The sequence below is a fragment of the Arabidopsis lyrata genome (genome assembly GCF_000004255.2).
Source record: "Arabidopsis lyrata subsp. lyrata unplaced genomic scaffold ARALYscaffold_7, whole genome shotgun sequence".
Lineage (NCBI taxonomy): Eukaryota > Viridiplantae > Streptophyta > Magnoliopsida > Brassicales > Brassicaceae > Arabidopsis > Arabidopsis lyrata.
In genome coordinates, this window is record NW_003302549.1 from 12,903,742 (window position 1) to 12,930,291 (window position 26,550).

Genomic DNA, 26,550 nt, shown 5'->3' on the forward strand with positions numbered 1-26,550 from the left:
GAAAATGGGAGAATTTGGATCATTTGGGATCCGGCTATATCCGTGTTTATCTACAATAAGACAGATCAAGTGATTACTTGTGGAGTTTTTGACCAGTCTACCAGACTTTCTTTTTCAGTCTCTTTCATCTATGCTAGAAACTGTCGGATTGCTCGTCGGGAGCTCTGGTCCAGTTTGGAGGAGCTGAATCATAATAGTCTTCTTCGGAATTTACCTTGGTTACTACTTGGCGATTTCAATCAAATCCTTAGAGCCGAGGACCACTACTCTCTTATTCCTCATGATCTTCCATTGCAAGGTATGAATGAGTTCCAATCATGCATTGAAAACTGTGAACTGTTGGAGTTGCCAAGCAGAGGTACTTCTCATACCTGGTCCAATGGTCAGCCTACAAATCCCATTACGCGGAAGATTGATAGATGCTTATCCAATGAGGCTTGGACATCGTCTTTCCCCAACTCAAGTGCCTTCTTCGATGCTCTAGGTGGATCTGACCACTCTCCAATTCTTGTGCAAACTTCAAATGCTATTGAGAGGAGGAAAGTCCCTTTCAAATTCTACTCATTCTTCACTACTCATCCTGACTACTCAAGTCTCGTTGAAGCCGCCTGGAATTTGCCTAATCCGCATGGATCTAGTATGTTCTTACTTTGCCAGAAGCTCAAAGCAGTTAAGGTTAGGTGCAAGGCTCTCAACAGGAATTCTTTCGGTAACATTCAGGCCCGTACAGCTCAAGCCCATGACCTTCTTGTCAATATTCAGCATCAATTGCTTACTAATCCATCGCCTTCTCTTTTTGCTGACGAAAATGAGGTTAGAAGGCAGTGGTCTTTTCGTTCAAGTGCAGAAGAGTCCTTCCTCAAACAGAAATCTAGAATCCGTTGGTGTGATGAAGGTGACTCCAACACTGGTTTCTTCGACAAGTCAGTTATGGCTCACCAAGCAGTTAATCGGATCACTTACCTCAGGACTGATGATGATGAAAAAATTTCTGACACTACTCAAATGAAAGCAATGCTAATTGACTACTACATTGATCTCCTTGGGACCAAGAATTTAGCAGTCCAACCTTTATCTGTTGATAGAATCAAGGAACTTAACAATTTCAGATGCTCTTCTGATTTGGCAGTCCAACTTACTGCTATTCCTTCTACTGAGGAGGTAACTTCCACACTCTTCTCTCTTCCCAGGAACAAGGCGCCTGGACCTGATGGTTTTACTACAGACTTTTTTGTCTCTTCTTGGGCTATTGTTGGTCCCTCTCTGATTGAGGCTGTCACTGATTTCTTCAAAACCGGAAAGCTTATCAAGCAGGTAAACGCTACTATATTGGCTCTTATTCCCAAGACTGTAACTGCTGATAAACTCCGTGATTTCCGGCCAATTTCTTGCTGTAACACTATTTATAAGGTAATTTCTAGAATTCTTGCCAAACGGCTCAAGAACATCACGGGCAAGGCTGTCCAAAGAAATCAGGTGGCTTTCATAAAAGGAAGGCTCCTCTGTGAGAATGTTTTACTTGCTTCGGAGCTCGTGGCTGATTTTAACAAGACAGGTTCTGTGACCAGAGGATGCTTACAAATCGATTTGTCCAAGGCTTTTGACAATATCGACTGGGATTTCCTCATCAACATTCTCAAGGCTTTTGATCTTCCTCCAGTTTTTATCAATTGGCTATCCGTCTGCTTTACTTCTCCAACTTTTTCAGTGGCTCTAAATGGTGAGTTGGTTGGTTATTTCCCTGGTAAGAAAGGTCTCCGCCAAGGAGACTTCATCTCTGCACCACTCTTTACTCTGGTTATGGATATTCTTTCAAAGCAATTGGATGAGGCTGCGTTACAGGGTTGTTTTCAGACTCACCCGCTTTGCTCCAATCCGTTAGTTACTCATCTTAGCTTTGCTGATGACTTGCTGGTGTTTTTTGATGGCTGTGATTCCTCTCTTGTGGCTATTCTGGAGATCTTAGATCAGTTCAAGCTTGCCTCGGGCCTGGGGATTAATGTTGCAAAATCTTGCCTCTTTCTTGATGGAAACAATCTGCCTCTCATCTCCCAGCTAGCATCTGCTCATAATCTCACTCATGGTGCTCTACCTGTACGTTATCTAGGAGTGCCTCTTCTTCCCCACAAATTAAATGCTACTGATTATCAGCCTCTTCTGGATAAAGTGAAAAGCCGTATCTCTTCTTGGACAAACAGGCACCTCTCTTTTGCTGGAAGACTCCAATTACTTCAGTCAGCTATCAATAGCACTATCAACTTCTGGGCTTCGGTTTTCTTATTACCTAACAAGTGCATACATGATCTTGAGTGTATTTGCAATGCCTTTTTGTGGAATGGGACGGCGGATACTGCTCGTGGAGCTAAGGTTTCTTGGGAAATCGTTTGCACTCCAAAATCTGTGGGAGGGCTTGGTTTGAAAAGACTGGCAGATTGGAATAAGATTTTTGGGCTGAAACTAATCTGGTTACTTTTCTCTCAAGGTGGCTCCTTGTGGGTCTCGTGGGTTAAGATCCACCTTATTAGAGGAAGATGTTTCTGGGATGCAGATTTCAGAGCAACAGGCAGTTGGATTTGGCGTCGGTTAACTAAGCTGCGGCTCTTGGCAAGGCCGTTTATTTTTTGCGACGTGGTTTCTGGACGTGATGCGCTTTTTTGGCATGATAACTGGACTGGCTTAGGGCCTCTTATCAGCATTATTGGTTCTGCTGGTCCAAGAGTTACAAGTATTAATATCCAATCATTGGTTTGTGAGGCTACTTATGATGGGAATTGGTCAATTCCCAGAGGAAGACATCCTGCTGTTCAACTCTTAAGAGCCTGCCTTCAATCTCATTCTCCTCCTACTTTGGACATTGGGGAAGACATGTTTTTGTGGAAGACCTCTCATACTCATACACAAGGTTCTTTCTCCTCCGCAAAAACCTGGAGACATCTCCATCCAACAGGCCCATCTGTCCCTTGGTTTTCTCAGGTATGGTTTAAAGAAAAAATACCCAAGCATGCTTTTTTTGCTTGGCTAACTGTGCGGGACATGCTTACTACACGAGATCGTCTTAGGAGTTGGAACCTGCCTGTTCCTTCCTCCTGCCTTCTTTGTCTTAATGGGGATGAATCTCGGGATCATCTTTTTTTCAGATGTAATTACTCCAAGGTACTCTGGCTGGATTTCTTTGCCTATCTCTCGCCTCCTGTTTTCACAGACTTCACTAGCTTGCTAAACTGGATTAAGAGACCTACCACAAATAGGAAACTAAATGTTGTTTGTAAGCTGGTCTTCCATGCCCTGTTATATAACATCTGGATTGAACGCAACACTCGACCACACTCTACTTCTTTTCGGTCTGTCGCGCAGCTAAGGAAACACATCCAGGTTTTGCTTAGGTGTAAGCTCGCTGTCCTGGACAGATCGGTCTCTCGCTCTACTACAATTACGTCTCATGATACCTACTTATCTCATTGGTTTGCCAGATTCCAATAGTTACTTTGTTGTACTTGATGAATAGCTCCTACTTTGCTGTTGAAAAAATCCCTGTGACTTTTAAACTGTTGTAACGGTATTTGATTATAATATAATGGTATCTTAAAAAAAAAAAAAAAAAAAAAAAAAAAAAAAAATAGGGTTGTTAGTCCACTGTCCACTAAAAGTATAGGATCCTTTAATGTTCTGTGTATACACGACCTGTCTCAGTAGGATTTAAGACCCGTTTATTTTTGTAAAGCCTCATTTTCAGTTTAATGAATTATATATTTAACTTTTAACCCAAACAAACAAAGAAACAAAGAGTACAAATTTGAAATCTAATCCTAATCATTGTGTAGGCATTAAATGTAGTTGGTTTCATTTACCACATTTGATCACAATTTGGTGGTTTTGCGCCTGCCCTATATTAGTACTAAGCAGTACTGATGTGACATATTACTACACTTGATCATATGGCAGAAAGTTGTTGGCTCGGTTTTAAAGCAACATGCAAAAACCACGTTATTCTGCCTCGGTTTTAAAGCAACATGCAAAAACCACGTTATGTCAAATTCAATTTTATATATATCTTGTTCATTTGATAAAACATTCTATATCTTGTGTTGCCCTATTTTTAGTATGAAACAATTATGCTCGTATATTATCTAGCATTATTTTACCAAAAAAAAAAAATATTATCTAGCATTTTCCATAAATGAATATACATTACAATGCAACATCACTCATTAATCTCTTACTAAAATTATTGAAAATACACATATATACAAGCCATTTATAACTATTTATCTAAAATTATGTCATTATCATAACTTCTGAAATGACATATATTGTACATATGATAATCTCATTAGACAAAATTGGTAAAAGAATTACAATTTTGTAGTGATGTGTTGCGTTTTTAACGGTTTCGAGTCTTGGTTTAGTCCGTGTTTTGAGTCATCTATCGTGTCAAAGTCCGTCTTTTGCGTCTTTTCGGTTGTGTCTTGAGTCCTTTGCAGGTTATAGGTGCTCGAGCTGGATTCGGAGCATCTTGTGCATGATTGAGCCTATTCGGAGCTAAAACAATGGAGAAACGGTACAAGAGATCACCAGGAGCTGGGGATCGATCGATCCAAGGCGTGGATCGATCGATCCCAATTGTGACGATGAAGCCAAAAGTTCCAGTAGCTCGAGATCGATCGATCCCAGGAGGGGATCGATCGATCCAGCATCATCCGTCCAAGAACAATTGATTCAGCATATCTGGATCGATCGATCCACCCATGGGATCGATCGATCCGAGCCTCGACGTCCCGAGACGGTTTTCCTAAACCGGGTTTTGTCTTCTTTTTTTTGTACTTGGGTATAAAAACCCCAGATACCTAATTTTCTTTTTACGCTTTCTTTTCTGTAATTTTGGAGACTTCTCTTTGTAAGCTTTTTGGGGATTCTAGAGATTCATCCTTTTTGACACTTTGGAGAATATTTCTAAACCCTTCTTCTTTATTTATCAATTCAATCATGTTTTCTTTTACATCTATTTGTCTTGTTTCAATCGCTATGTGTGAGTAGTCTTTTAATTAGGTGTTAGGGTTCTAATTAGGAGATTCGATAGATTAATGGATTAATTGTTGTTTGGAATTCTCATTCTCTAGGTTCTTTGATTCACATGTTTTTAATGCTAGAATAGGATTGATCACCCTGTTGTAGAACCTAGGTTTTTCTATGCATCAAAAGTGTTCGATAGAATGTCTGAAAGAATGTGAATTGAGCAATGTATTTCTAGCCAACGAAAGTTGAAGTTAGGACGCATTGTGAACTAAATGAACTTGTTTGATAATGCGAATTTGACTAGGAAATTACATGCGAAAGTTTAGTAATCGAGTAGTCAAATTTAGTGATTAATGTCTTGAAAGAGAATTAGTCTAAGTTGTGTTCATGTTCAAGAACGGTTCGTAATTGTTGAATTCCTTGTCTCATGTTTCCATTGTTTATTGATCTCTGAAATACCCTAATGCCTAATGTCTTTAAATCTTGAAACTTAAATCGTTTAATTTAATTGCATTTTTATTTTACAATTCGGAAAACTCAAACAAAACAACTCTTCGCTTTAGCTAAGAACGAGTCTCGGAAATCCTTAGAGTATCTTTGGTCCTTGTGGATCGACCCCGTATATACTACCTTGCGGTTAAGTGTATCGGGTAATTAATTCTTGAATAATATGATGCAAGTGAAATCTTGAGATGAACATGCTTGATATATATGAGTGAGGTATAAAAACAAAATATATTATTAGGAAACAACTATTGTATAATGGAACAAATATTTTCATGGAAAACAACTGTACACAACAGTTTACTAAAAGATTTTCTTATTTATTCTTAACACTGAAGTCATTTGTTGGAGCTCGTCGATCCAAACAAATGAATCATTTCTTCTGGTATCTCTGCGCCCCCCGCCCCGAAACTGACCATCTGATCAAGAAACTAACACGTCAATTTGCAAATTGAGACGTACGTGGGTGTCTTTGACGAAAAAAAGAGAGGTACGTGGCTAATAAGTAAGATGTGTGGTCGAGAGAGAGTGAGTGAGTAGGTTTAAATAAATCCGTTGACGCTTTATATAAATCAAGAACTCTTTGTATGTGAGAATATCCAAAACATACGAATATTTATTTTCATTTATTTCACCAAAAAATGGGATCCATCTCAGAAATGGTGTTCGAAACTTGTCCATCTCCAAACCCAGTTCATGTAATGCTAGTGTCGTTTCAAGGACAAGGCCACGTGAACCCTCTTCTTCGTCTTGGCAAGCTCATTGCTTCTAAGGGTTTACTCGTTACCTTCGTTACAACGGAGCTTTGGGGCAAGAAAATGAGACAAGCCAACAAGATCGTTGATGGTGAGCTTAAACCGGTTGGTTCCGGTTCAATCCGGTTTGAGTTCTTTGATGAAGAATGGGCAGAGGACGATGACCGGAGAGCTGATTTCTCTTTGTATATTTCACACCTAGAGAGCATTGGGATACGAGAAGTGTCGAAACTTGTGAGAAGATACGAGGAAGAGAACGAGCCTGTCTCGTGTCTGATCAATAACCCGTTTATTCCATGGGTCTGCCACGTGGCGGAAGAGTTCAACATTCCTTGTGCGGTTCTTTGGGTTCAGTCTTGTGCTTGTTTCTCTGCTTATTACCATTACCAAGATGGCTCTGTTTCTTTCCCGACAGAAACAGAGCCTGACCTCGATGTTAAGCGTCCTTGTGTTCCTGTCTTGAAGCACGACGAGATTCCTAGCTTTCTCCATCCTTCTACTCCGTTCGCCGGTTTACGAGAAGCCATTCTTGGACAATTCAAGAATCTGAGCAAGTCCTTCTGTGTTCTGATCGATTCTTTCGACGCATTGGAGCAAGAAGTGATTGATTACATGTCAAGTCTTTGTCCGGTTAAAACCGTTGGACCGCTTTTCAAAGTCGCTAAAACCGTTACTTCCGACGTAAGTGGTGACATTTGCAAACCGACGGATAAATGCCTCGAGTGGTTAGACTCGAGGCCTAAATCATCCGTTGTCTACATTTCGTTCGGGACAGTTGCGTATTTGAAGCAAGAACAGATCGAGGAGATCTCTTACGGAGTTTTGAAATCGGGTTTATCGTTCTTATGGGTGATTAGACCTCCACCGCATGAACTAAAGGTCGAGACACATGTCTTGCCTCAAGAACTTAAAGAGAGTAGTGGTAAGGGTAATGGGATGATTGTGGATTGGTGTCCACAAGAGAAAGTCTTGGGTCATCCTTCAGTGGCATGTTTCGTGACACATTGTGGATGGAACTCGACGATGGAGTCTTTGTCTTCGGGTGTTCCGGTGGTTTGTTGTCCACAATGGGGAGATCAAGTGACTGACGCGGTGTATATGATCGATGTTTTTAAGACCGGAGTTAGACTAGGCCGTGGAGCGGCAGAGGAGAGGGTTGTGCCAAGGGAGGAAGTGGCGGAGAAGCTTTTGGAAGCGACAATTGGGGAGAAGGCAGAGGAGTTGAGGAAGAATGCTTTGAAATGGAAGGCGGAGGCGGAAGCGGCGGTGGCTCCAGGAGGTTCGTCGGATAAGAATTTTAGGGAGTTTGTGGAGAAGTTAGGGATGGGAGTATCGAAGGTTAAGGAGAACGGACAATAGGCTAAAGTGTTGACTGTCTTAATTCTATTTGATTATGCATTATTATTGTTTCATCTCTCTCTATTGGTGTATTATAAAGTTTATTTGTTTTGTATTTGTTAACCATGGTAAAATTGATTAATTCAATGTTTTGGCATAGGCCTGGGCAAAAAATCCGGACCCGATACCCGAACCGATACCCGGACCGAAAAAATCGGGTTGGGGCGGGTTAGGGTATTAGAAAATTACCTCATTGGGTAGAGTATTGGATTACCCGTAGATATCGGGTCGGGTCGGGTATTACCCGTTACCCTTTTAGGGTACCCACAAACCCGAAGCAATACACATATGTTTATATATGTATATAGATAATTAGATATATAGTTTTATATAGTTATATACTTATATGTATGTCCTAGGTTTTAGGTTTTGTGACTTTTGTCGTTTGAGTTTCCTTCAGGCCTATCCTCATATATCGGCAATCGGCTTCTCGAATCACAATATTAAAACTGGAAACCCTCGTTGTGTACTCGGCGACTTTACCGTCACTGACAGCTCTATCGCGAAATCAATCGGAGGTTAGTTCTTCTCCTTTCCGTTTGAATCATTCATTTTTTATCTTATTTGATTTGTCTGTTTGCTAACACAATTAGGTGAAAGTTATGATTTTTATTGCTTCCTAGATGTCGAAACAAAGATAAAGATTTAAAATTCAAAGTTTTTGTCTTTACATATTGGCTTTAATCGAGTCTCTGAAACGATTACAAAGTCATTCTCTTTAATAGAGTTTGAACCTGAATTCCACATCCAAGGTTTTGAATGATTAAGGTAAGTAATTACATTGATTTTCACGGTTTTGACTTTTGAGTGATTAAGGTAAGTAACATTTGATTGTTTTTTCTTGCCAGGAGAGAAAGATTCAAAACAAAGTCATCACTCATCAGTTATGCATCACCGGATCTTGTTCTATGTTTTTCTTTTTCGAATAATCGGATTTATGTGATTTTGGATTGGAATCTACTCTTAACACTTAAGAGTTAAGTAGTCATCTTTGTTATTTTGGATTGGATTTAGTATTTAAATGTCATGTTTGATGTTCTATTCTCTTTATTTGATCATTTGAGTATGTAAAGTGATTTTAAACTTCGGGTATTACCCAAACCGACCCGAACCCGACAATACCCGAACCGGACCGGAACCGAAACCATAGGAATACCCGAATGGACCATAAATTCATTACCCATTCAACCCGAACCCGAACGGGTTTTACCCGAACCCGAACGGGTTTTACCCGAACCCGAACGGGTTACCCATATGCCCAGGCCTAGTTTTGGCACATGTTTGTTTTTAACTTGTAAAACTTTCATATTAATAAAAAAAAAAAAACACAATTTCCGTTGGGGTTAGGCCTGAGATTTATATCCGTTATCCGTATCCGGTTTTCTATCCGAAAAACGGATACCGATACGGAGAGTAAAATGACGGATATCCTGGAAATTCAATCTAATTTGGAGATTCTGTTCGCTTTTGATTAAAACTGTAAACTTTTATGGTTGTTTGACAAAAAAAAACACCTTTCTGGTTAAAATGTTTAGAAAGCTTTTAGTTTACCAAATTGGTTTTCAACATTTAAATTAAATAGTGTTTGGAGAAGAAGTTTTTTTGGAGCCCAATAGTTTTTAGTCGGACGAAGATGAAAAGGGTGTGTGAACAGAGAAGTCTGACGAGGTCACGAGAGGCGAGAGAAGTTCATTTTTTGATATGAGTCGATTTCTCGTGTACTTAAATGCGTTTGGAACCTTGTATGCTTTGTCCATATCATACACGTAATCTTTTTGTTCCTTGTAATTTTTCTGTGTGCGCTTTTTTTTTTTTTTTTTTTTAAATTAGTGACATTGATAAAGCAAAAACCAGTAAATGTTGCAACGAATTTCAGGTGCATTGGTTTATGGTAAGAATTTCATAACCATAAAAGTTACTAATAGTAACCATAAGAGATGACGTTTCAATGATTTTAGTGTTTCTATCATAAAATACTTTCCCGACAAACTTTTCATCCTGTACAAACCAGTTCACATAAACATATAAATATATGAAGTTTACAAACAAACAATGTCTCAGCATAAGTTTGGACTAAAGTTATTTCTTTATTCAGAAAACATAAACACAAATCTTCTAAACCAACCTTGAAATTACGATCTACAGATCCATGCATAAATAAGAGATAACAGATCCAGCTCTCCTTGTCGTCCTCTCGGTCACTTTCCATTTCTCTATCAACACTTTCTTGATGTGTGGACAGCTCGAGACGACTGTAGCCACTCCAGCGGAAGTGATCCCTGGGCAGTAAACCATGTGACAAGTCTCCAGAAGTTTGCATTTCTGTACAAGATGGTTCAGACCAGTGTCTGTTATATGGTGACAATGGGACAAAACCAAGTCTTTCAGCATTGGACATCCTTCTCCAAGCTCAGCCAACGGCATGTCTCCAATGTTCTGAAATTTGTCATCAAACGTCCAAGCTTTGAGATCTCAAACAAACACACACGCTTTTGTCTGAAGAAACCAAGGTTGGTTCCCCTGTTCTAAAAATCCCCGCCTAGACCCGATTACTCCCCGCTTAATCGCTAGGCCTACCCTGTCCGCCTCGATTAATGACTAATCCCCTAAAAAATCAGTAACCCGATTATTCTCCGCCTAATCCGATTATTCCCCGCCTAATCCGATTATTCCCCGCCTAATCTTACATACCCCGATTATTTTTAGATTGCCAGTATAAAAAAACTTTTTATTTTTGTTATTCAATCATTTGAATTGGGAGTTTGTAATGTTTTACAATAATTTATGTTCATATTTTAATAAAAATCATAAATATTTGTCTCAAAAATACATTTTTATTTGTTTACTGCAATTTTAAAAATAATATTGGATTAATATGTTTTAAAAATATTAAAATAACCCTAAAACTAATCCCCGATTAATCCCCGATTTTAATCCGATTTTCCGATTAATCGCTAGGCCCATGCCGAGCGCCCGACTAGCGCCTAGCGATTTTTCAAACAAGGGTTGGTTCTATTTACCTGAAGAACACTAATGTCGAGGTGAGTGAGTTGAGGACAGCCTCTGGCGATTGCTGATATTCCAGCATCACTGATTTGATTACAACCACTTACGTTTAGTTGTTGTAAGGAGCAACCTTTTCCAATGGCGATCAATGCTTTATTTCCAACTCTGAATGAGATAAAACGATTAGATTTTGTTCCGGTACTGTTTAAGAAACAAGATTCAACGAGTTGCAGGGTTTACTTATCGCAAAACCGGAGACTAAGCTCGGTTAGTGATTTGCAATGCTTTCCAATAGCTATAATTCCTTTGTTTCCAATCTATATATAAGAAAAACGCAAATACCAGTTTCTATGTCAATAGATTAAGAAAATACATTATATTTAGAGATGAGAAAATTATACCTCATAGCATCTGCGGATATGAAGTTTCTTGAGGTTGCGACAGCCTTTAGCAATACTGCACATAGCGCTGTCTCCAATGCCTGAGCAGTCTACTAAGTGAAGCATTTCTAGGGATTTACAGCCTTTTCCAATTTCTTGAAGAGCGGAATTACCAATCCTTTGGCAATACAATAAAGCTAACTCTTTGAGGCGCCTGCATATACCCGAAAATAACGGTTTAATCAATGATCCATCCCATAGTGATTTCAGTGCTGTCAACAAGAAATAAAGAAAGTAAGGAAGAAAATATACGGGCAAAAATTTCCAATTGCCTCTATTCCACGTGTACCAATGTTGTGGCATCCATTAATTTCAACACGCTCAAGTTCCTTACAACCATGAGCAATAGCTTCTAAACCTTTGCAACTCACAAAGTAGCAATCACTTAGAGTGAGATCTTTCAACTTCTTAGACCCTTTACCGATGTCCCGCATGCCCCTGAAATACAAAATAAAAATCAAGTAAAAATATCATCCTACACAAGGCCATCACAAAGATAAACAAAGGTCTATAAGGCAAGTGTTCTTCCATGTCCTTCAAATGATCAAACCAACATTGGGCAATAAGTTCACAAGACAACATTTAATACGAGCACGCAAGACGAGACCAAAGCCTGAGGTTTCCTGATCCCCTGACTTCTCTAACAGTTGAAAATTAAGTACTAGAAAGATTGGATTGTGCTCATCAAAAAGCCAAAGGCACTTAAAAGGAACAGGATAACTAACTTGTCAGTAAAATTCTGAAAGCTATACAAAGCCAATCGCTCCAACGAAGTACACAAGTCTCCCACTGCAGCAAATGCTTTATCTGTCACACCAACACATTGAAGCTTCAGATTTTTCAAATGGTTGCATCCCTGAGCCACCGCTATCAATCCTTTATCATGGATGTATTCAGAATCCAAATACAGAACTTCTAGTAATTTACAGTGAGAACCAACTGCTTCCAGAGATAAATCTGTAATTTTTGCTGACGCAGCAACACCAATAGACTTTAAGGACTTCGCACAACCAACAACAAGGTCAATAACTCCAACATCAGTTAAGCCTTCACAAAAGCGCAGATTTAGTTCTTCGAGTTGCTTACAAAACTTTCCAACAGCTGCTAAGCCTTGATCTCCAACATAGCAACCCTAAAGACCATATCATAAGCATATGAGATCATATTTTTTATCAAGAGGATATTGGAAAAGAATATTAACAGGTCTAACTAAGCAAGAACAGTTGTTCCGGGCTGATAAGAGAGATATACTTTTGTCAAATGATCAAAAGTATCTGAAGCATAATTTCTAGGGGAGCATGATTAAAGCTATCCATATATCAGAAAATTGGAAGTACTTCTCATAAAAGGAAACAATGGGGCATCCATGCGACCTGAACTAACAAGGAATTACTTCCACTTACTTCCACGATATACTAACGAAGTAGCTGAAAACCACATGTGCTTCAAAATAAATCTTTTATACAATTTCAATCAAAAAGATCAAGTGTAGTAACATGAGGATTAAATTACCTGTAAATCCAAAGATTTAAGTGAAATGCACTTCTCAGCAAGGGAACACAAACCCACACTTGAAACATTAGGGCACCATATCAAGCTCAAGTTTTCTACTTTTGGAAATCCATCCGCAAGAGCAGTCAAACCCGCATCAGTCAAGCTACAAGACTCAACATTCTCAGCTCCAGAATGTTTATTACCAATCAATTTCTTCCGCTTACTCGACGATGGCGACGAACTGTCCCTCCCACGTTTTCTTTTCTGCAAAATAATTGATAAGTGCAAAGCAAAAACTTCATAAGCTTCTTAAGTTTAAGCATAAATTCAGAAGGATAAAGCTACCTACACTATGCTCTAGATCAATTTCATATGTTCTCCAATCAGAAATGAGTCCAATAACCAAATACCATCCAGATCCATACAAAATTAACATTCAAATTCCTATACAAAAATTTCTCGATCCGATCCCAAAATCAGATGAAGAAACATACGGGGGAAGGAGAGAGGGAAGGAAGGGAGACGGAGAGACGCTCGTCGACGTGGATGGATGTAATATGGAGGAAGCGGCGAGAGAGAAGGGAGATGAAGTCGTCGGGAGAAAATGAAGCGCCGATACGAAGCGTGGTTCGGCTATATCGCTCTAGAGATAGCCATCGTTTGCAGACGAGAGAGCAAGCGTCGCGGTTGGGTTTCGATTCAAGTCGCCGGAATATCTCGAGGAGTAGTTCCTCCGGCAAGCAATTGTTAATCCGATCGTGACCTCGCATGATTCAGAGAGAGATTGCTGTTGATATCAAATCTTTGCTTGTACGCTCTGAAATGGCTGATCGATCGGTCATCGGTTGGTAAGATGAGGTCGGTTAAAGTTCTTTTTTTTTTTTTGTGGAGAGCACAGTAAAACCATTACCACCATTGATCGATAAAGGCAAGTAATAACTTCGAACGTTTGGTATCATCAATCAAAATGGAAACGACAAGCAAGGTATAAAACTTCCGCCAAAATTAACAAATTTATTAAGTTGAAAATCGACTTTTTCTTGATTTTGTTTACCAATCGTTTAACCACATAGCATCATCATATACTAGATAGTAGATACTCAAAACAGAAGTTAGATATACACACACATAAAGGCATTTGGATTCTGCTTTTAGTTATAAATCGGATCACATCACCGAAGCATCGTTTTATGCCTTTCAGTTGTCACCTTGCCTCAGTATACGCAATATGGTCAAGAAGAGATTGAGGATGTCCAAGTAGAGAGCCACTGATGCTAGGATGTATTCATCATATGTGAAACGCTTGATGAGATTGTCGGTATCATAGACTATGTATCCGCAGAATACCAATGCGCTGATTCCTCCATATATGGCAATAGAAGTCGGGCCAAGAGGGAAGAACATCTGCAATATTATGACAACAAACCAAGTTTATGGCTTTCTTTTATGTATGTGTGGAATTATTGGGTGTTTGGTTATATCGAGAGGAGGGAGGATTATGAGAGACAAACCTGGATGAAGCTGGTCACTACAAGAATGATGAGGCTGGTGAAGAGAATGGGTCCAAGGAAGCTGAAGTCTTTCCCTTTCTTTGCAGCCCAGAAAGTGTATGCGGTTAGAGATCCAACCACAGACAGAGTCAATATCAAGGCTTGAAGCACAATTCTTCCTGATAAAACACGTAGAAAAAAGAACAAGAGATTGTTATTATAATATAACTTTTCAGACTTTGCTATTCCAAGTGTCAGGCATAATGTGTTCTTTGTGACAGTAAAGCGAGTTAAGAAGCTGCTAGAACAGCAACCAAATCACATATTATTGGTTAGAATCAGATGATATTAAAGGGAACGATAGACAAACCTTCTGTCATAGCACAACTGACACCAACAGTGAAGCTCAACGAAACAGTGAAGAGAGCAAGGAGAATCAGGTTAACAGGATGCTTCTGGTGGTAAATGTGCAGAGGCCAGATTACTGCAAAAATTATCTCCCAGTAATCAATCACATGAACAATAAATTTTCTCAACATATACACCATAAAATAAATAGCTGATGGACAACTGTGCATATACAGATCATCTCCAGAAACTGACACAGAATCTTCCAGGAAATAGCAACACAAATTCAAGGTACTAACATATTACTAACTAGGTACATGATGCCACCAAGAAAACCCTCCAAGAAGAAACTAAAAATCGTTCCGACTACTGAAGCAAGTAAACCAACACCAAATGAGAGGCAAGAAAAGCATAACTCATAGAGAACAAACTATCTGAAACTTCTTCAAAAGGAGACAGTTACAGCTGTAAAATATCGCCATGTCACCCTTGCCAACATTCAGTTAACAATATAGTTAGAAGGAAGAAGGAGGGTCAATAGGAGATCTAACAAATTTGTGGGGTTGTCGAGCATTTTGGTTGGTTTAGGCTCAGGAGGGTGAGAGAGTTTTTTTTTTGTTCTATGTTTCAGTGAAAACCAAAGCAAAATCGGTTCTAAATCCTAACATTAATACACTAGCTATCATCACAACTATAAACATAAAGCTCCCATTCAGCATATTCAATCAATTCTCGATCTATATCAACTAAACCATCAGTTATATTAACATAGCAAAAGACATAAAATCTAGAAAAGACTAAAGAGAAACTCAATCCGTGAAGAGAAACTGAAAGAAATGCATAAACATAAGGGTCCATTAATGGACAACCAGAATCAGGTTGATCAAATAGATAATAAGCAATCAAGACTTCAGAATTAGCTACAACTACAAAAGAAGTCGAATCATCTCGACAACATCATATATCCTTAAAATTTACGCAGCAAAAAGTAACATTTGATCATAGGCTTAACACCAGAGTCTATTCAAGAAAATCATATCTACTATCTCAACAACACAAACAAACTACTCGAATTCGCCTAATTAGAAGAAAAAGGACCAAAATCAGAAAACTCAGATCAAACCATAAGAATTCTAATTACCACATCAAATCAACGAAAAACTATGAAGCTAAAATGGTAAATCTTATGCAAAGAATGAGATCTACTTACAGATGAAAGGGACGATGCAAAGGAAGAGAAGAATCCCAGGAGATCCGGTTAAGACATCGTTAACAGGAGGATTAAGAACAACGACGGCGGAGATAAGCGTCGTGAGAAGAAGCTGAGCCGAGAGAATTCCATAGACTTTACGAATAAATCCCCATCGGAGCTGATTCTCGCCGTAACTTAGCCCAGGGTAAAGCGTCGCTTCTCCGACTCCCATCTCAAGATCAATATCCTTCCCGGCGGAACGATCTATGCCGCTCATGCTCACGCTCGCGTATCCGTACGGTTTCTCCATGGCTATAGCTACGAGTCTTCGAAAGCAGATCTGGTTGTTGATTCTGGGAAAAGAATACGAATTATAGATATATTTTTCTGTTGACGAAGGAGACGAGTCATTTCCTTTAATCTAACAAGATGATGTACACGTGTCAAAAAGAACGGTCAAGATTGTTTATGTTAACGCGTTTTATTATTCTAAAACGGTGTTAGTGTTAGCTTTTAAATGAAAGACCAAACAGAATGGAGAGAAAAGTCGGTATTTTGAGGAAACATCTTCTGAATTTAATTAATGATAGGATAATAGTCCACTATTAATATTTTTATATATGTTCATGGGTCGACATTTTTATTTATAATTTAAGGAATCAATCCCTCTAAATTTGATGAATTGAGTTAATCCAAGCAATTTATCACATGATTTATTTAACACTCAAATAAGTTAGGTTGGATGTATGCTCAATCGATTGTTTTTTTAAAGTCAAATAACTGAAAACATGTGACGAATTTCAATTGGAAACCAATGAGAAATATGAAAGTAAAATTTGAAAACATATGTTAAAATTTTATTGAAAACCAAATAATAAGACAACTGTTATTAGAAAATATATGGAAAGTAAATAGTCTTCATTTTATTATCTAGTTAGTTATTTTAAAACATATTTAATAGGTAGATCTTTATAAATTAACGAATTTAGTAATTAACATATATATATATATATATATGGATTTATCTAAGTTTTATGAAAGTATAAATATGGAAATCCTTAAATTAAATTAATATCAAATACAATTCAAATATTAAATAGAAGAATAATTTTTATTTTGACACATGTCAAAATCTAATCAATGGATGCCACATATCGTGATCATGTTAAAAACTATAAAAAACCGAGCTATATATATATATATATATATATATATATATATATATATATATATATAAACTTTTGTATAGTCTCAAAATGCTAGTCTATGTTATGAAGTTTAGAATAACTGATAAAGTATGTGTAAAAATAAAATAAAAATTACAAAGTTATGTATGGTGATTAGATTAAAAGTTTTATATCAAACTCTAGATACTTGTTTACTTACAAATTACAATCATACGATTTTATGTAATATTCTTACAACAAATTACAATTATACGTTTACGTTAATTAGGGTAATGATAATTATACAAAATATAAATCCATATTTTGAGGAAAATAAATACAAAGAGTATATTTGAGAATTATCACAACTTATCCTAACAACAAAAAGTTAAAAAAAAAAAAAAAAAAAAAAAAAAAAAAAAATCTTGCCTAGCTACCTGTATATATAGAGGCTTTTCAAAAACGATAACAAATTCCTTTTTTGTGTTTTAAGGTAACAAATTAAACAACAATTTAAGAATCAAAGATAGTGTACGCTAATATGTTTTGATAACTTTTTTGTTTTGTTTTGATAAAGGTGTATGTTTGATTACCAACATGAGAATCACCAAGACTCGAGCACACTTTGTTACCAATTATGCCGTGAAACTCGCCGTCCTGCTAATCATCACTTTACTTCTCTTCAAGTGTACCACCGTTGTTGCCGGTGCTGGAGCTCACGGTGGAGGAGGAGGTCATGCTAGTGGAGGAGGTGGTCATGCTAGTGCAGGAGGTGCTCATGCTGTTGAAGGAGGAGGCCATGCTGTTGAAGGAGGAGGCCATGCTGCTGGAGGCGCTGGTGGCCGTGGAGAAGAAGAAGGTGGGCATATGATCGGAAGAGGCGGCGGTATGGTTCATCGACCAGCGACAAGGAATGGAGAGTCTACACTAATTACTCCTTTTGCCGATGGATCTGCAATTGTTTTCATGATCATCTTTTTTCTATTTAACTAGGGCTCAATCATCTTCGATAATTAAAAACTTCAGGATTTGTTTTTGGTGAGGTTTTTTTTTGGGGTCAAAGATTTTGGTAGGTTTAAGTTGTTTGATTTTTAGTTTCAAGAAAGATATGTTTGAGTCTTTGTGTTGCTTAGACACATGAGGGACAATTTGGTAAAGAAAAGAGGTTTCCTTTGTTTGAGATTCAAGATTGCACATTCTGGTTTTTAACCTTACAGTCTCTACCCACAAATAAATCCAAACACAAAACATACATATAACGCTGATCGGCAATGAGAGTATTAAACAAATATCACTTTCGTGAAGCGTTTTTGAGGATCCCTGATGTGAGGGAAGAGGAAGGAGAGAAAGCTTTGCGGATATTGAAGACATTCCACGCAGTGCCGGCTGCGTGGCCAACCGTGCCTAGCACATCTTTCGTAGCTTCCCCCGCGCTATCACCCAACCTGTCCATGTTATAAACCTCACTTATGTGAGACATTTACTCCAAGTATTAATACATGCACACAAACACAAACAAACAATCGAGACTATATGAACTCACAACTAAAACGCTAAACAAAATTGAAGACTTTATAAGTGAAACTTACCTCTCACTAACCATTCTTGTAGTAGCTTTGGACGTAGCAGAAAGAGATTGTCTTTCTGCAGCTTCAGCAGCGTCTAGTAATTTATCTAATTTCAAAAATCAAATCAAACTATCTTTAGTACATCGATCATTATAAAAGATAATCTAGTCTAGTGTCGATGTGGAGCTAATAACTATTAATTTAACTTACTAAGAGCATCAAGTGAAGCCAATAGAACCTCCCCTGGAACCATTGAGAAAAAAGCTTTCCCTGGCTTGGACTTTACAACTGGACCCATCATCGAGCCACTCACAACTCCCACACCATTCAACATTGTCTTGCTCAATTTCTCGGTTGCTCTCGACAATTTCCTTACTCTATACATGTGTTACCTCCACAAAGATTATGGTTCATAAGAGAAAAAATGTACAAAGAAACTAGAAATGCTGAGTTCATATATATCGAAGCCAAATCGAACCAAAAATTTTATTCTACACCAAAATTGAAACCAAATCCAAACGGAACAGAAAAATAATAATCTAAAATTCGAAATTAAAATAAGTAAGTATATGACTAAAATATGAACCCAAAGTGATCAATTTCATATCTCTTTCAGTTTGGTAACTATTTTAACACCCCTAATTATATTAAAAGATGTTAATTATTATACCGTTGAAGGTTCTTGTTGATTTGATTCTTGTTTGTGATTGCATTTCTTTTTGACGAGGCACCACTCTTCTTCTCAGCCTTTGTAATCATAATCTCACCTCCTTTGTGAACCTGTTTAACAAAACCTAATATTCAGATCAATTTGAAATTAACATTTAATTTGTGGGGGAATTTTAATGAGAGTGATGATTATAAACCTGATTAGTATAAGCATTACTGCATTTAAACATCCCTCTAATAATATGCCCGGTACCTCCTGCAATAGCTTTAGCCACAACATTGTTATAATCTTCAATTCTAGGCGCAAACTCTTTCCAATCAATTCCATTGTTCACACTCAAAGAAGACGACGAAGACGAAGAAGAGAAGCAAGAGTTCTCTCTCAAGAAATCATCTAACAACTCAATACTATTCACAAAAACGACGTCGTTTTCATCGATGGGGAAGAACGTAACACCGTAGCTAAGTGGCTCTCCGTCTTTAACCGGCAACGTGAAAAGGTAGTCACGAGAGTCAAGTTTCACTACTGGCTCGTCTTTAATCACCGGCCATTGTAAGTCACGTCCGATCCTCACGACCATAGCTAGGGCCACGTTGTTGTCTAAGACTTGTACAAGCTCAAAGTCTCCGGCGGCGAGCTCTACAGCTTCGGATCCGTTGATGAGATGAGCTCTGCATCCATGAATCTGTAATAACACTTCGTCACTCACGGTTTGGTAAGATGAGTACATGGCGTCTTGTTGTTGTCCGTACGAAGATGGTTGTTGTGTTTCGGTTCTTGAAGTCTTTGATCTGAAAAAACTCATTTTTACTCTTTGAGGTTTCTTGATACAATCTCAAGATTGAATTATTTTCTTCCTGATTTTAAGAGAATCTTATCGAAGTAAATAAAAAACAAAAAAGAGTTATTGATTAATACAGTGTTTTACTTTCGGTGCTAATCGAGGCACACTACTTTTTTCTAGGACCCCCAACATGACCACATTTGTCTTCTCTTATGACAATATCAAAAAATTATATAAAATAATAATCTTGTTGCCGACATGGCTACATAATCAAGCAAGCCGATTAAAAGATAGTATTTATTAGTGGAACTATACCTTTTCCAAACATCTTTAAAGCCAACTACAAAACTTCATGAATGAAACTAAACTGATTTCAAGTTAAAACCGATGAAACATGATTACATCAACTTAAAACTAAACAAGTTTTATGTCGTAACAATGTACAGTTTCAGCTAATCTCTAACATGCACATTCTCACTTAGAACATCAACCAGAAGCAATAATGAAGACCTTCGTGAGTATTATCATCTTCTTTGTAGCCTTTCTCTCAATTTTTGCAATCTCTCTAGTCAAAAAGAGCCATGTGGAAGCTTGCATAAGAAGAAAGATCGCCCAATCGCTCTCTCCTTCCCCTTCAAACAAACCAATAAGTTCTCATTTCGAGGCTATGGAAGACAATTTCTGTCGGGACGAAGGACGAATCGTTATGTAAACTTCTTGAAAGTGAACGGAAAGTTCCCACATTACTACGTCAAGGCATTGTGCAATGTATTTGGACGACGATAAAAAGGTTAAGCAATACATTCTTGAGAAATGGTTAAAACATTCAAAGAAGCTCATCGATAGCATATCTAGTGTTTCTCTATAAAAGATCTCTTATTTTAGCATAATTTCGTTGGGTTACAAGAGTCATCACGCTATATCGCAAGCTTTTACATGTGAATTTCGTCATCTCCGCGGACGGCAATTTTTGAAAGACTATAAAATCATGAACATTAAGAAAGTTATAATTAAAAACTTCAATTCGGATTATTTTATTTTAAATATATAATTATACAGTCCGAACAAATGAAACTGTTGAAGGTTGATTACATAAAACACACTAATCGAATTTTTAACCTATTTAGCTTTAACAACAGCTTTAATTGAACCGGAGTCGCCAGTAACTGAATCATACCGGAGAAATAAATCAGCAATGAGCAAGCTAGCCGTGAGAGTAACCATGTCCTTAGCTGCACACTGTTTGTTCGAAGCGCTCGGTGTACCGGTTTGTGGACCGTTAGACCAGTAGAGATAATTCAGCAATTCAGACCCAGTCTCACCTACAAACCGGTCCGGTTTAAATTCCTCCGGTTCGTCAAAAACATTAGCGTCTCTCATCACAAGCGGCTGGTAACCACAAAGAAGCTCACCTTTCTTAACCTCAAAAACAGCATCGTGTGAACTTATCTGAAAATCATCCCTCGCACGTGCGAATTGCAACGGGACCGGAGGGTTAAAACGCAGCGTTTCGTAAACCACTGATTTAACCAGCTCCATTTCGTTGACCGTCTTGAAATTAAGATCCGACCCGGATCCGCAAACTTTCCTGACTTCGGATCTAATCCTCTCCTGGAGACCGGAATTATCGCCGGAGATTTTTCCGATCAAATAAGGTAAAAAGACGGAAAAGCCCCCGTAAGCGTTAAAACCCAACACGAATAAAAGATTCTGAATCGTCTCATCTCGGGTCAACCCGAATTCTTCTTGACCTAACCGGAGACAATCTACGGCGTTCTCGTCGATGAAATTGCAAAGCTTTTTGTAATTTCCGGCGACTAAGAGAGAAGGGTAAGGCCAAGTATGGAGAAAAATCTCTTCAAGCGGTTGAGGAACAATGCCGACTTTAGTGGTGGGGATAACTTGCAATGCAAGCCAAGTATTGAATGTTTTCCAACCGTTCTCAGCGATGTCCGGCGATACGGAAACGTCAGCGCCGGCGAGAGAGGCGCAGAGGAAACTGAAGATGCAACGTTGGAGAGGGAAGATATATGAAGCGGCGCCGTTTTTGGTAACTTCGGATTCGATTGTTCCCCAGAAAGTGTTTAGGTTTGAACGAAGCTCTTGTAGCCATACTTTTGAGCTTCGTTTTAGTATTTCCATAGCGAAACTTTTTATCTGAGTTTAAAACATGTTAAAAAAAAAAAAAAAAATGTAAAAAAGTTAAATTATTCAATTGTAAAGAAAAAAAAAAAAAAAAAAAACTGTTCATCGATTGCAATGGCGAACACTTTTAAGGAATACAGTCGAAAACGCCAAACTTTTATAACGTTTCTTCTGTATTTTAATAGGTAAAAAATACGTGTTTTATACAAGAAAAATATGTTTTTTGTTATGTTTTATATGATTTACAGAATAATACTTTTGTTTCTACTAAGCTTGTAACATGGTACAACTACAACCACAAACCTTTTTTTTAACAAATCTGTAATAAAGGCTCACATGATTGGTAAAAGAGTGCCAACAATTTTTAAAAACTTATTATTCCCCACCTTATTATTTTTTTTCATTTTTTCAGCAGGTCTTTCTCATATTTTTCACCAATATACTAATTTCAGAAAGAAAAAAAAATTGCCTCAAAAATGAATCCTCTAAATCTGAAATTAAAAAAACCATTAGTCCGCTTGAACTTTCCAAACCATTTAGATTAACTGATAGTAAAAATCACTAGACATCAAATCCAGTCACTAAAAAAGTACACTTAAAAAGTATTTAAAATTTATAGATAACAATGATTAGAAGTATATTTTTGTGGTTCATTCATGATAACTAGTTAGGTTTGGTTCGATTAATTTTGAAAGTTAAAAAATATTTCTTAAAAATTTAAATTACGTCTCTTACTATGATTTAATCATGTAAACGGTGGTACAATCTATATATTATTTTTTTGACTAAAGAGTTTTTGACCTTTGATTAAAATTTATTAGAATTAGATGAGAATAGGTAAATTAATCATCTCCGTTGTGGATACTACTCAAACCCAAGATTTGGTTATGCTCATCTATAAGCTCCCTGTAGAGCATATAATTTGATATCGTTACTTTGTTGTTACCTTATTACGTATTAATTATATACACTCGTACATACGAACCTTGGCGTGCTTTGGCTCGGTAGTGTCTAGATAAACTCCAACACGAACACCGCCGTAGAACTCGAGGCTAGGCCGGAAGTCTCCGATGAGAACATCTCTTTTATCAACTAGATCCATGTCAAAGAGATGGCTAAAAGACTTGACGTCGAGAACGGCGACGATGTTAGGGTTAACGTCGCCAAAGAAAGGAAACGTCGGAGGAATGTTTGTACGGAACACAGTGCTCTTGTACTTTTCAGCCCTTGTCCGGAAAAACTTATCGGGTCCTTGGAACCAGAAGTAATCTAAACGGTCCGACAAAGGTCCAACAACCGGCCAACCGTACGATCCCGGCATTGTACGAAGGGGAAGCTGCGACGGGGGTGACGGCGGTTGCTGTGATGTTAGGGGTGTTGACGGTGGTGACCGCGGGGAAGCAGCCGCCATCGTTCTCAGTAACATCTTTTGAGCTTAATTTTTTTTCTTGGAAATTATCTCTTCGTCCTCTATTTCCATGCGGTTGTAGATGTATCTTGGTAAAGATATAAATAAATGAAGAAAGAGAACATTAATTAATGACATGCATATTTTGTAGACTTTTCGTAAACAGTTTTTTTTTTTTTTTTTTTTTTATCTTTTTTCTGTACTATTGTTTATTGTATAGTGATATATCACGGATTTTACCGATTTTAGCCGTGATATATGTGTCAGTTTTAGAGTCTTTTTGTTGTTTCTTGTGTCTTTTTAAGTTTTTTCAGTTTTTTACATGTTCGGGACAAATTTGGAGAAAAATAACCATTCTGGAGCTAAACCAGAGATTTAGAGCTGAGGGAACGATTTCGGTATCAGACCCAGCGAAAAATCTCGACGGTTTGGAGTTTTAAAGCCCGAAAACTTTCCTATTTGCAACTTTAGTCTCTACACGTTTTTGGAGATATTATAAGTAGTTTTTAGGGCTTTTAATTCTATTTCAGGATCTTGTTTTCTGCTTTTGGCTTTGTAATTCTCTGAGGTTGAACCCGTTGGAAAATAATTGGAGAGAGCAACTTTTCAGAGATTTCAAAATCCGTAGAGAGAAGATTTATTCTAAACTCTATTCTCTTTTTTATTTCTTATTTGTAATTTATTCAAACATGTTTTATGTTTCATTAATCATGTTTGAAGTAGTAAATCTATTATCTCTTAGGATTAATCTTTAGAGTTCTTCACCTTAGGTTGTTCTTAAAGCTAGTTCTAGAGTAGCTAACTAGAACTTGATCATAGAATGATATGTTTTGATGAGGGCAACTGTTACTAGAACTACTTTAGGTGGGCAGAAATTTCTAGATTCATACGAGAGGTGGTTTAGGAATATATGTGAACATATCAAACCTGTTTTTAATGTTAGTCTAGATCTAGGAATTCGCATTCGAGAGGGTAGAATTATCTGATATTAGATTAGATAGCTAGCGTATTCGAGAAGTTGGTTAGCTATACATTAGTGTTTTGAATTCTAGAACGGTTCGTTAAATAATCCTAATTAATTTGCTAGATTTATTATTAGTTTATTTCCTAAAATTTCCCTAAACCTGACACCTGATAAAATTGTCTGTCTGTTTTATTTTAATTTTTATTATTTTATAGCATAATTTCGAGATTATTAGCTTATTGTGTGAAGAAGAGAATTTTATAGAATTCGGCCCTTAAGTGTTGCATTCGATCTCTTGAGAATAACTCTACAGGTCTAATTTGATAATTATCCTATAGTTCCTCGCTAAATCAAACATGATTATGTATAATTTTCGTAGATAATCAAATACTCTATCTATAACCAAAATTGAAAACCATATGCACGAATAAAATAGCTAACCTTTAACAAAAAAAAAAAAAATTGCTAACAACCAAAAATAAACTTAACCAATATGTATTATTATATATGTGTGAAGTTCATCGCTAAATAGCATCAAATTCACATGTGCATGGCATGAGTTCTTACCTATTAACTAGATTTTAACCCGCGGTACATCACGGGATAATTTATTTTAAAAGTTAATGTAAAAATATTTTGTAAATTGTATCTCCTTATAATATATTTATTTATATTATTAAGTAACGGTATATCACGAGTCCACGATACAATTGTTAATAAACTGAAGATTTAACCAGTATTAAAGCGGCATGTTAATGATATAAATTCAAATTCGTCCGCCATATAAATCCGTTCCGAAATATAACCCGTTCCGTAATTTCTTAAACCGTCCCGTGATTTATTTTTATTTTAAATTTTTATGGTTATTTATTATATATAAAAGTTTACAAATCATATCAATCTCTAAGATATTTTTATTTAATAAACTGAAGATTTAATATGTATTAAAGCAGCATGTTAATGATATTTTAAAATTTTATAAATATTGATTCAAACTCGTCCACCATATAACTTCGTTCCGAAATATAAACCGTCCTGTAACTTGTTAACCCGTCCATTAATTTGTTTTCTAAAAGTAGTAATTTTTTAAATTTAACGATTATTTATTATATATAAAAGTTTTCAAATTTTATCATTTTCTAAGATATTTATATTTTATAGTTTACAATTGTTATTAAGTAACATTATACCACAGACAATTTTTAGTTTTATACAATCTTTTCTAAATGAGACCGATTTAATATGTCTAATATTTGTGGTATTAAAAAAAATTAAGGATTTACTCCGTATTGAAGCAGTAGATTAATGATATTTTAATTTTTTTATTATTGTTTATTCAAAACCCGTCCTGCCAAACCCGTCCAGCCAAAAAACTCATTTATTTTATTAATGTTGATTTTATTTATGATATGATTCTGAATCATAGTATAAATATTTTAATCGATGTAGAACGTTGAACACACATTTTCGTCAATTGGATAATATATGTCCGTTTTAAAAATTCCGAATCACAGTATAAGTAGAAAAAATTGATTTTTTTTTACTTTATGTATTATATGATGATTCAAAATAGTTAAAAACAAATCAAACAAAGATGATAGGAGAATCATAATTCTAAATCTTAATCAAATCTTCTAAATATCTAAATTATTAAATATGAAATATCCGGTGTATGAGTTGGGTTAAATATAACCCGACCCAACAAACTTTTTATGACCAAAATTTATAAACGGGTCGGATATCTAAATAACCCGGAAGCATTATTATAGTATATATAAATGAAATAAAGAATTAAATTAAAGGGTGAATCAAGTAAGACAGAAAGACATGCGTAGTTGCAACTCTTGGTTCTTGAACTGAACAGAAGTTTATTCACCTACTTATAAATAATAAACCAAACGAAAAATAATGAAAAAAATAAAAAATAAATAACTAAGTCTTTTTAATTCTCATTTTACATATATTGTCCAACGAGCCAACCCGATACTCGTCACTATCAAAGATAAAAGTTGGGATCCAAATTTTAATTTTTTTTCTGAAAGGAAGTTGGGACCCCGATGTGGCCCAATGCCATATCATATCCCTTATTTGTCCGGCTGTTGTCAGAGCAACCACATATTTGATGTTGTAACGTTACCATGAAGATCTTTTTTCTTTTGTTTGATAAAATGATCACGAAAGATCGTGTGAACGGGGATAGAAAAA

The 26,550-nt window shown here is 36.8% G+C and overlaps 6 protein-coding genes and 1 long non-coding RNA gene across 7 annotated transcripts; 3 read left to right on the forward strand and 4 right to left on the reverse strand.

The window, feature by feature from the left end:
* The first annotated feature begins 5,903 nt into the window (after nt 1-5,903).
* LOC9304274 (UDP-glycosyltransferase 84A1) lies at nt 5,904-7,771 on the forward strand. Its single transcript, XM_002868156.2, has one exon. The coding sequence runs from the start codon at nt 6,159-6,161 to the stop codon at nt 7,629-7,631; it is 1,473 nt and encodes a 490-aa protein (XP_002868202.1). The 5' UTR covers nt 5,904-6,158; the 3' UTR covers nt 7,632-7,771.
* Nucleotides 7,772-8,070: 299 nt separating this feature from the next.
* LOC110226032 lies at nt 8,071-8,709 on the forward strand. Its single transcript, XR_002330151.1, has 2 exons — nt 8,071-8,438; nt 8,519-8,709. It is a non-coding gene; the product is annotated as an uncharacterized LOC110226032 (long non-coding RNA).
* Nucleotides 8,710-9,617: 908 nt separating this feature from the next.
* On the reverse strand, nt 9,618-13,516 carry LOC9304275 (F-box/LRR-repeat protein 4). The gene is made up of 8 exons (XM_021017135.1): nt 13,105-13,516; nt 12,629-12,874; nt 11,842-12,248; nt 11,369-11,554; nt 11,078-11,270; nt 10,917-10,993; nt 10,691-10,841; nt 9,618-10,106 (listed from the first exon to the last, which is right to left on the reverse strand). Exons 1-8 carry the CDS (start codon nt 13,378-13,380, stop codon nt 9,810-9,812), a joined length of 1,833 nt encoding a protein of 610 aa, XP_020872794.1. The 5' UTR covers nt 13,381-13,516; the 3' UTR covers nt 9,618-9,809.
* An 88-nt stretch (nt 13,517-13,604) lies between these two features.
* On the reverse strand, nt 13,605-16,074 carry LOC9306307 (BI1-like protein). The gene is made up of 4 exons (XM_021017136.1): nt 15,659-16,074; nt 14,471-14,584; nt 14,122-14,279; nt 13,605-14,014 (listed from the first exon to the last, which is right to left on the reverse strand). Exons 1-4 carry the CDS (start codon nt 15,948-15,950, stop codon nt 13,808-13,810), a joined length of 771 nt encoding a protein of 256 aa, XP_020872795.1. The 5' UTR covers nt 15,951-16,074; the 3' UTR covers nt 13,605-13,807.
* Nucleotides 16,075-17,102: 1,028 nt separating this feature from the next.
* On the forward strand, nt 17,103-17,988 carry LOC9306308 (acanthoscurrin-1). Its single transcript, XM_002868157.2, has one exon. The coding sequence runs from the start codon at nt 17,404-17,406 to the stop codon at nt 17,797-17,799; it is 396 nt and encodes a 131-aa protein (XP_002868203.1). The 5' UTR covers nt 17,103-17,403; the 3' UTR covers nt 17,800-17,988.
* Nucleotides 17,960-19,952, reverse strand: LOC9304276 (senescence/dehydration-associated protein At4g35985, chloroplastic). The gene is made up of 5 exons (XM_002870191.2): nt 19,241-19,952; nt 19,045-19,154; nt 18,585-18,751; nt 18,396-18,480; nt 17,960-18,251 (listed from the first exon to the last, which is right to left on the reverse strand). Exons 1-5 carry the CDS (start codon nt 19,847-19,849, stop codon nt 18,098-18,100), a joined length of 1,125 nt encoding a protein of 374 aa, XP_002870237.1. The 5' UTR covers nt 19,850-19,952; the 3' UTR covers nt 17,960-18,097.
* An 880-nt stretch (nt 19,953-20,832) lies between these two features.
* Nucleotides 20,833-23,472, reverse strand: LOC9306309 (linolenate hydroperoxide lyase, chloroplastic). The gene is made up of 2 exons (XM_002870192.2): nt 22,959-23,472; nt 20,833-21,985 (listed from the first exon to the last, which is right to left on the reverse strand). Exons 1-2 carry the CDS (start codon nt 23,397-23,399, stop codon nt 20,948-20,950), a joined length of 1,479 nt encoding a protein of 492 aa, XP_002870238.2. The 5' UTR covers nt 23,400-23,472; the 3' UTR covers nt 20,833-20,947.
* Between the last annotated feature and the right edge of the window lie 3,078 nt (nt 23,473-26,550).